At 37.7% G+C, this 10,129-nt stretch overlaps 1 protein-coding gene across 1 annotated transcript; it reads left to right on the top strand.

Moving 5' to 3' along the window:
* The first annotated feature begins 49 nt into the window (after positions 1 to 49).
* Positions 50 to 8,562, top strand: LOC135695480 (uncharacterized). The gene is made up of 5 exons (XM_065214585.2): positions 50 to 1,267; positions 2,495 to 2,582; positions 3,153 to 3,266; positions 4,445 to 4,724; positions 6,260 to 8,562. The coding sequence occupies exons 1-5, from the start codon at positions 908 to 910 to the stop codon at positions 6,405 to 6,407; spliced, it is 990 nt and encodes a 329-aa protein (XP_065070657.2). The 5' UTR covers positions 50 to 907; the 3' UTR covers positions 6,408 to 8,562.
* Positions 8,563 to 10,129: the final 1,567 nt, after the last annotated feature.

The following is a 10,129-nucleotide window of genomic DNA, read 5'->3' as shown; positions in this document are numbered from 1 at the left end:
TTCAAACTGTTAAATATTCCCTTTATAACAGCTTGTGGGGAATAAGAATTCCCTCTGCCACTAAAAACTCACGATGATTTATAGTAAAATCATATTTTGATTCCAAGGGGCGAGTATCGTACCTCGTCTCCTCTTACTCTCTACACAACTACGTTCTTACCCCTTATTTATACTATTTCTACTGCTAAAATTAACCTTGTTCGCCATAACAACAAAATTCAAAGATTACGTTATTTGCTAAATCAAAACATAGAAAATTCTTAAGTAGGTATTATTTACAAGGTTCAAATATGTCCACACAAACAATCACCTTGACGAAAAAACAAATAAGATTATGACGTTGCAGCCAAGCTAAGTTAAGCCAAGTACGTAATGTTTACACGTAGATTGTTTCGACGGTACTGAATGGGAAGTAATACAACAGGCAGTACCCCAACCCCCACCCCCCCACCCCGAATATGAATTGCTTTCCAGCAGCACTGGTTTCGTATCCTGATTTGTCAAGCCCTTCCAAGCATTTAGAAACGTACCGTTCGTTTATTATCATAACCATTCATTGTTGTCTGATTGTTGTAATCATTAATTTGTTATTCTGACAAAATAGGTCTATTCGACAATAATAACCAGTTTTCAATTTCCATTAATTTGGTAGCCAATACCTAAATACCAAACTGGTGACACCATTGGGTCCACAGGCTTAATGCAATAGAATCATGCATTAAAAGCCTATTAGACAGTCCTTTTTATCTCTATTGGCGGTGGTCGAACCTTAGAATATTGCAATATGGTCGTCAAGGTAGCATTTGACAAGTTGGTGGAAACACTTGCAGTATATTTGAGATTCACTGTGAGAGCAAGGCTTTTCATATCTTCTAGGTGAGAACATAGGTTGACTAAAGTGGTTAAAATGTTTCAAGACAGGCAGTTTGTCTTGTCCTCTCTATTTTCACTGTTTGTCGTTACCTGGCAAAGCACACACTTGATCTACAGGTCAACCTGCAGAAAAGATGCGTTGTTTAAAACAACAAATCGAGATCGAATCTTAGTTGGGAATTCAGAGAGTTTGATTTCTTCCATCAGCGTCGGAAACTTGCCACTCTGTATCCGCCAGTGCATCAGGACACCTCGTTGTTCCTCAATAAACTATAATACCAATCTTGGATCTGATCAAGGAAGTAATTGTCAGCTGCTATCCATAAAATCATCTAGCACCGATGCAACATTCTCAAGCTTGGCTGGATGGATCCATTCCGAACCGGTTTCGAAGGTATGATTGGTTCCTTCAACGGAGCCCAAAGTTTTGAATGTACAAATGCCGGTTAGAGGAATTGAGCACTTAACTGCAGTGCTAAAAAGTGCCCCCTTCCTATTCGCCAAGCAGTCTTGTATACTTTGTAGCAACATTTGGACGTTTAAGGCAATGAGAAAAGCAACTGGCCCTCTCAAGCCCATCGTACACTGTAGATTTTTTTATTTTTCTTCCAACGAAATTTCGAAATTTTAACATGATTTTCACAACCGGACAACATGATTTTCACAACATTTTCACAGTTTTCTATCTTTGAAAGGCAAAGACAACACTGTCTATCTTTTAACGACATAGTTTTGCCGTGTGCGGTGGGTTTTAGAATGGTGTTTGGTGCGGACAAATGTGGCAGTCAAGTCAATTAGGAAAGCGTACACATTATACAGTGGGCCTAACCTGACCTTTTCCATAAGGCTCTACACATACGATTGATTAGGTCCAGCTACAAAAGATTGATATACTTAAGTTGCTGGAATCAACAATACTCTCGATGTCTTAATAAGAGGTTGTACCACCAGTCGTTTAGAAACCGTCTTTCTTTTCACTAAGAAAACATTGGTAATACAGAAACGAATATTGAAAATTTATGGCAAAAATCCTTCTTGGAATTTCAAGAAAACTACATAATTTTTTGCTTCAAACAAATTTTTTTTCTTATTTTTTGCTACACTTTTTTAATTTTTTGGTTTTGCAATTTTATTTTGCAAGGAAAACATATCTCCCCTCAAGATTTTGCCCCTTTTGTCAAGAAATTGGTCGCCCGGGATGTTCTATTTTTTTATTTCTATTGAAACATTCTAGGGGCTACTTCTTACAACGATGAAACAAGGCCCGCGCCACTGATCCTAAACTGGACGGGCCAGCAATAAGTTTCCTCATACCCGCTCTTGCTCCAATTGTGGCAAAAACTTTGCTGAAGCTCCTTTTTGTGGACTTTGGTTCAATATATTTATTGCAATCTTCAGGTTTATCTTTATAAATAATTTGAGCTGAGTGTATTATTTTATTTTGCAAAAAAGTGTGAAGGCCGTGGCCCTTGGTGCTTTCCCTGCCATCGAACTAGTAATACTAGGCTTAAACATGATCACCGCAATAATTATATAATATGTAGTGTAACTCTCCAAGATGCCAAGCTAAGAGTATCATTAAAATCTCCGCCTCTTGCTATGCGTGATTCTTCCATTTTAGCCCGGACCACGGTGCGCAATCAATCCTTGCAATCCAGGATACCGATGCACAGATACCTGTGATGTCAGCTCAGGATACAGGTGTACTGGTAAGGAATTCTTTGGTGCTGCTCTCTCGTTACCGGTTCTCTTTTGTGACTCTTTTTTCTTTAACAGGCACTCAAGATTAGCAAGAGAAGCATAATCTCAAATACAGTCATAATTTCATGTTAATAGTTCCTTAGAAAAACCCGAAAAGAACCATTTTTGGCTTTTGCCATCATTGCTAATGTCATTATGCTATATTTTTATTTGATCAGTGACTTTGTAATATTTCTGAACTTTCTTATTTCCGAAAAGCAAACAAAGCTTAAAGGCATTGAGTCATGATAAATAGACTGGGTATACCCTAAGTGCCAAAATCCGCTGAGTCATGATTTCCATGACTGCGATGCTATTGGTTGACCTTGAACTGGTCACATGAACTCACCTCGTACTGATTAACATAACAGTTTCCATCAATAGCAAGTTGTCAACAACGGATGCCAATATCACATGAAACAGCAGCGATCTCGCCGAAACCAAATGACCCCCTATAGAGAAAGCCTATTTACCATGACTCAATGCCTTTAAACACTTTCTCTTAGCCTTACCATGCTCATTTTCTTTTATTTTTCTAGAAATAAACGAATGTGAAAGCAATCCTTGCATTAATGGAGGCGTTTGTAAGGACTATGTGAACCGGTTTTCGTGCTTGTGTCCGCGCAATTATATGGGATCAAGATGCCAACTCGGTATGTTAAACATAAGGGGCAATTGACTGGTACTAAAGTCGTTTCAGTTGATTCAGTCAACTATTGGCCAATCAATAAGCGTGTGAGTGATATCGCGCGCGATGATTGGTCAATTATTGAATGACAGATGGCTTAATCCACTCAATTGCCTTGAGGCCGGTTTCCACTTGATTCGCATTGATGGCACGACCGCCAGTTGCGGTGAACGCACTTTTGAGCATGCACAAGACTGAACTTCGCCGATTCGTCAATTTTTCGATTCACTTTGGCCAAAGGCGCGCGACCAGAGCGAATAAAGTGGAACGGGCCTTTAGACTCTAAAGTTGTTTCACCCATCTACAAACCAACTATTGGCCAATCAACCACACACTTATTGTGGCTAATAATTGATTGTTGCATTAATTGCTTCACTCTATTGATTCGAAAGAGGTTTCAGAAGTGAACCGAATTTCCCACGAAAAAGACCATATCGTTTTCGTACATCTTTAATTTTCTGTTTTATTCCACATACAAATGTTACGTGACTCTACGTTGCTCGTCCTTTACCTACACTTCGAGGGACCCTACTCCAACTCTACTTTAGTGTTTCTACTTGAATATTTTATACGAATTATTCCATTTGTCTAATAATACTGAGTAATATACAAATTTTCTTAACTTACGGCTTTAGCCATGTGCCTGTGCACCATGCAGGATGCTGTGTGTATTTATGGTTCCTAATTGTCTGTTCCCACAAAGCTCTTAAATTTACTGTATCTCTAAGTTTCTACTTTGGTTCCTTAACCAAGCGAATAACTAAATTTATACACACTTATAATTTACTAATTTCCCCCAAAACATGTGCAAGCACGTCTCCAGCACATTGATGGACAGAGGCCAAAAAGCATGGTTGTCAATTACATCAAAGCCATTGACTTCATGGAGACGAGAGAAAACCAGAAAACCTAAATACCAGACACTCCCACCCCCTTCCTTGCTATCTAGTTTTCTTATTTGAATATCTCGTCATGAAATTTTAAATAATTCAAATAAACGATTGTTGAAAAATTGGAATTTAACATATAAAACGGCAAATCTCCTCTCACAGGAGCCTTAACCTAAACCATTCACTGCTGCAATGCATTTAGTTTCTTTTCACATTCTGACTATAAGCAATAACGTCTTTTACACTTTTGCAGGCAACATTGCATTACATAGACCAACAATGCAATCATCTAGCTGGGGTGGGGTTGATTCCAGCGGTCAAGCAGTTAATGGGCAGACAGGAACAGACCACGGTGCCGGGTATTGTACACATACCAATGAACAGTACCAGCCTTGGTGGCGTGTCGACCTTGGTACAAAGTATTCCGTTGGCACCGTGAAAGTAACTAACCGTGGAGACTCCAATGCTCATAGACTTGCAAATTTCTATATTTTTGTTGGTGATAAAACTTGGAGCGTAAGAACCAACTCATTGTAAGTAAAAATCCTGCAAATTGGAAATTTAGCAGACACCATTGAGACAACGCATGGCCACATTTAGTCATCTTTGGCCTATCCTTTATATAGTCTTGTTATAAGCTGTTTAAAGTGATGCAACAGAACATGTATACGATAGTTCTCTTGAAAGGTAATCAACAGATCGTAAAGTGGCTGAAGCCATCTGCCAATCAAAATTAGCCAATCAGTGAGCTTAATGCGATTCACATGTTTATTGATTGGCCAATAGACCTTTCCCCAGATTATACACCAGTGAGCTTGCAATTCCCTTGAAATTCATTCTAGGCAATTCTTGCAATGCATTCTGGTACTTGTAGTTAACCCTTCAAAATTTGTTTATGTTCTCGACGGCGATCGCACGAAGTTATGTTATTATTCCCCCTTTTTGCTTAAATTATCAAGCCAATTATAGAAGATACGGTAGAATGTACCGAATAGCTTAATTACAGTCTAACATGATCGCGGGTTTAATTACAAATACCAGGATGCATTGCGGGCAGAGATATGCAAGATACTTTTAGAAATATCTTATTACAAGATAATGCTATTAGGAAAATTAACCATCTTATTACAGGATACTAGATACTTTGAAAAAATTATCTGCGATAATGTTTCAAGATAGAAGCTACAAGATACTTTCTCAAAGGATAAATGACAAATGCAACCTAATATTATGATTTCTAGGTGGTACATTCTTAAATTCACTGTTTATTGATACTGCGATAATGCTGAGCAGAGTGCATTTCGTCTAAATGGGTGTATTTGGTCTGTCCTTCTCCTAAACCATGTGAAAATCTCCTTATACATCCTTATTCAAAGCTTCTATAAAACGTATTTTTTATTCTTTAAAAAGTACTCCAGACACTGGACTCTGAACACTAGACTCTGAGTTTTCTTTTGGATGAAGAAAAGTGACCAGAAGTCCACCATAATTTGTTTTGCAAAGCAAAAGAAACGTTTGGTTACTTTCTCTAACCCAGACATAATATCACACTGCCAACGATGTTTTCACAATACCTAAGACATTGCACTTGAGATTGCACTTCACAACTAAAAGCATGCATTAATTATGAAATTGACTCAAGTATCTTGAAACTTTGGAGTATTTTTCGAAAATATCTTATTGCAATATATTGTTATTAGGTCAATATGTTATCTTGTTACAAGATATAGTTACTAAGTACGGTAATTAGCTTATTACAAGATACAGTTACTGTTTTCCGTATCTTATTACTATATTTAAGATAAAAAGATAAGATACTGCCTATCTCTGATTGCGAGCTGACTAGTGTATGACGTAATAAGGAGAATGGTCTATTGTGGACTGACAGAAGGCTCGAGCCACTATATCCCGTTTAAACATTTTGTTTACTGCTTAAAAAAACAAAGATAAAAATTCTGGCAATATTTAGTTCTGAGTATCTAACAAAAACAAGTTTATTATAAAGTGTCATATTTCAAATTTTTCTCATTAACTAAAGCTTTTTTACAATTCTCGTCATTTTTTTCAGATGCCGTCGATACTATGGTTACCCAAGCCTCGGTGCAACGGTTACATTACCGTGCTCATCGATTGTTTCCGGGCGTTATGTGTTCATTTCGCTCCCCGGTACTAATTTTTTAACCCTTTGCCAGGTTTTTGTATTCGCCCGGGAGTGAGAATCTTTTCGGGTTACAGTTTGGATTGCCGGAACATTTGAATGTAGCTACATAAAAGCGTAGATATAGATTTGGTAGCTCTCTTTTATGGTTTTAATGCTAGAACTGCAAGAAAAATAGCTTGGAGATGGTATAGAGGTCAAAGAAGCAGAAGTACGCTGCCATACTTCAATGCCCAGTTGAAATTAATTAATTATAAATAATTCAATTATAAAAAAATAGCTAATATCAAGACCTGTTATGCTTCAGATTCGCAATATTCCCCATGCCATTGCAATACTTTAAAAATGGTAATCGTATCTAGATATGGTGAATTTTTCAAAATTGTCGAATTTCCATACTCGCGTGATATTCAGATTTGGAACAACTGAAATATGCAAAGTTTTAGTTTTGTCGGATAACAGCTATTATTGACTTGAAATTTTCTTAATTTTAAACCCCTTGGATGTGAAGGTTTCCCGTGGCTAGGTTTACAACGCTGTATTTTCTTAACAACGTAAAATCGAGGTCATGTTCCACGGTAGATTTGTGGCCTATCTTGCAGCCAAAGTTTGGAACGATCTAGATGCAGCAACAAATTGGCACCCTCTATACACTGCTTTGATTTTAGACTGAAAGCTAGGAGTGTGTCAATCGTGAAGCCACTCTATCTTCGTTTCTCTACTTTTTCTTTTTATTGTAAATTAGATTGTTATTATTTATTTAGTTTTAGTAAATTTACTTTGTAAATAGACTTTTTTGAACAGGGGCCAATTCTAAAGCAGAAACCAGTTTCTGAATTGCAACCCTGTATAAATATGTTCAAAATGGAAAATGAAAATGAAATGATATCTTAACGAAAGTTTGCTACTGAAAAAGTACATCGTTTCTCGAGGTATAATGGGTGAGAGGCTAGAGTCATTTCGTTGATAAGAAAAAATAGATAATTTCGTTGACATTTTTTACGATGTTTTATTACTTCAAACGTATTCTGTAATTGAGAATAAAGAAAATTTAGCCCCACAAATGCCCCCTCTTGGGGCTACAAGCACATTTCCCCTGAATATGTTTTTGTTAGTCACCTACCAGCCAATTAGCGGCGAGTTGGGACTCGTCCTTCCCATACAAACCTTTGAAATTTCCTTCTGGTGCTTATGCAAGAAACCATTTACACGGAGCAAGTGGGATCCTGCTCTGGGCCCCTTGATATGAAACTTTCCCATGTAGACACTAAACTAGCTGGCAGGTGGGACAAAGTTATTATTCGTGCGCCTGCATTCCATACACGTTTTCTTTTACCCTGGATGCCAGAGCCACAAAATTTCGAGCACTGAATTGGAAAACCAAGCGGAGAAGCGGAGGAGCATTCTCTAGCAACCAGGGTAGTTTTCTTTATAAGAACAATTGGCAACTGGCGTTTCTTTTCTTGCATAATTTCAGCCTCGCCTGTTTCTTATTTCGTTTCTTATTTGTAACTGATATCGATGATGTTGAGCTGATTTCATCATAATAAGTTTGTTTGATTGTTGTTTCAATGCTATTTTGCTTTGGTTTAGTTATGATGATTTTAAGTATTATTCTAGCACTTTACATGTATATGTTATGACATTATTATAAATACTGAAGATTCTGCACGATCAGATGAAACCGGTACCAACAAAGTGTTATTTCTGCGATCAAATCTATATTGCAAGTATTTATAAATATATATATATATTTATATATATATTACAAATTTGATAATATAATCAAATACCAGCTTTAAGTATTAAAGTAACTCAAAAGCAAATTAAAATAAGATCAGATGAAAGAAACTGAAAAAAGGGTTTAAAGTACGTACGAATATTTGCATCAAGCTCACTTAGGTTATGACTCTAAGAAATTGGCTCTAAAAAGTAATTTTTTGTTTTACTTTTGAAGGATATTTTATTTTTTAGCTTTTTTCAGATCTAGTGGCAGAGAATAAGCTGTATACAGCACAAAGTGACCCAATTTTTCAACGTCTAAAACTCTTTGTTCTATCACAGATTCGTTTAAGTACATCTTCAATTGCACATTTCCAAAACCAAGACGATCACCAGTGGCATTTCGTAGATCTTTTTTCCTTTGTATGAGTAGGTCTCTTGCCGTGCGGTTTTTGAACTTGCAAATGATTGCTGAGTCTTTCCTTAAGACTTATTCTGTGACAGGCTTCAATTCGAGCTTCAATTGACTCGCTGCCACAGTCAACGCCAACTGCTTCGCCGATTTTTGATAGTATCATTAGAGGCACTGGCGGCGCCAGACACTACAATCTGGGGGGGGGGGGGGGGCAAAACAAAAAAATTTAGGCCACGCCTTTTTAGCACTAGAAAACGCCCTTTTACAAACAAGGAAGGCCAATTTTACCTGAGAGGAACGTCCATAACTAACTGTTGCCTATGTAAATGCAGTTTGAAAATCAAAGGATGACATCAAAAAAGTACGTTGCCAAAATATTACCTCTCCCCCAACATTTCCTCGTCTGATTTAGACGAAATACAAAATTGGTCCTGCCGAGAATTGGGGGGGACGTGTCCCCCCAGTGCCCCCCCCTCCCCCCGTGGCGCCGCTACTGATTAGAGGGTCTTCTCCGGACTTTTGAGGAATTCCGAAAATCTCCACCGTATCCCTTTTGTCCAAACTGCTCCAAATCATCGATTTCACTTTTTACTTGGAAAAACTCCTTCTTTGATTTTGCGATTTGTTGCTTCAGGTTCTCGTTATTCGCTTCGATTTTACTGTTTCTTTTTATTACGCTGTCCACCATCTTTTTATGGCTTTCGAATTGCGTGCTAATAAAATCCACCGACTTTTCAAATTTCTTGAAGCGATTTTCCAGTTTGTCGGAATCTTCTTCTTGTCTGCTTTCCATTTGGCTGACGATCTTTAAAATTTCATCAATACGTTTATCGGTGGATTTTTGTGAACTCATGTTGGCCACATTTGAGATTCAATATTAATAGCAATATTTATTGGTTGAGACTTGAACTTTAGAAAAGTTTGAGGCACTGAGATTATGTGTACGTAAACTAAAATATTAATCAATATGTTCCTTTTCTAACTCACATGATTTCGAGATTTGAAGAGCGTCCAAAGACACGTCCGCACAGCAGAACAGCATGTGTCGAACGAAAAGTATATGAACCGAAAGCTTGGCAAAAAGTCGCTTAATGCTAGCAATCAATCCCTGAATCATGATGAAACTCTATTTGTCATGTTTCATTCACCACAACAACAGGTTTATGAAATTATACAAAAAATCTGACATGAAGTATGTAAAAATGGCTTAGCATGTCAAATTTCTTGGTCTGCTTCTAGATAATTCGTTTTTCAAAGTGAACTTAACGGATGTCTCAAATACCGTAAATTCTCGAATTGCCCCCCCCCCCCCCCCTTGAAGAAACCCCCTCGAAAGCACCCCTGCTCTAGAACTACAAATTTTCAATAAGCCCCCCCCCCTAAAATAAGCCCCTACTGCTACTGTAAATCTTCGAATTGGCCCCTCTCAGTTTGATGATTTTTGCCATTTGAGGTTGCCTTTGGCGTTTTATTGAATTTCCTCAAAAATTGACTGGTGGGCTTGGCTTTCGGACGAAGCTTTATATTGCCAGCGTACTTCCTGTTGTGAGAATCAATTTCCCTGATTGAAACTTCTTTTAACCATCTGGTTTTAACTTGGTTTTAACTACGCATGCTCAGATTCGGGCGCTACACCCGCGCGC

The sequence above is a fragment of the Rhopilema esculentum genome, chromosome 2, assembly GCF_057945365.1.
Source record: "Rhopilema esculentum isolate cy_ngs chromosome 2, ASM5794536v1, whole genome shotgun sequence".
NCBI classification, from domain to species: Eukaryota; Metazoa; Cnidaria; class Scyphozoa; order Rhizostomeae; family Rhizostomatidae; genus Rhopilema; species Rhopilema esculentum.
Note: the sequence above shows the minus strand (reverse complement) of the source record. Positions and strands in the feature narration are given on the sequence as shown.

What these genes read in the sequence shown, in the direction of transcription:
- LOC135695480 (XM_065214585.2), top strand. Translation starts at nt 908, where the DNA reads ATGTTTCAAGACAGGCAGTTTGTCTTGTCCTCTCTATTTTCACTGTTT. An exon ending in GGGATCAAGATGCCAACTCG is followed by an intron (nt 3,267 to 4,444) that starts GTATGTTAAACA and finishes ACACTTTTGCAG; the next exon opens with GCAACATTGCATTACATAGA. An exon ending in AGCGTAAGAACCAACTCATT is followed by an intron (nt 4,725 to 6,259) that starts GTAAGTAAAAAT and finishes CATTTTTTTCAG; the next exon opens with ATGCCGTCGATACTATGGTT.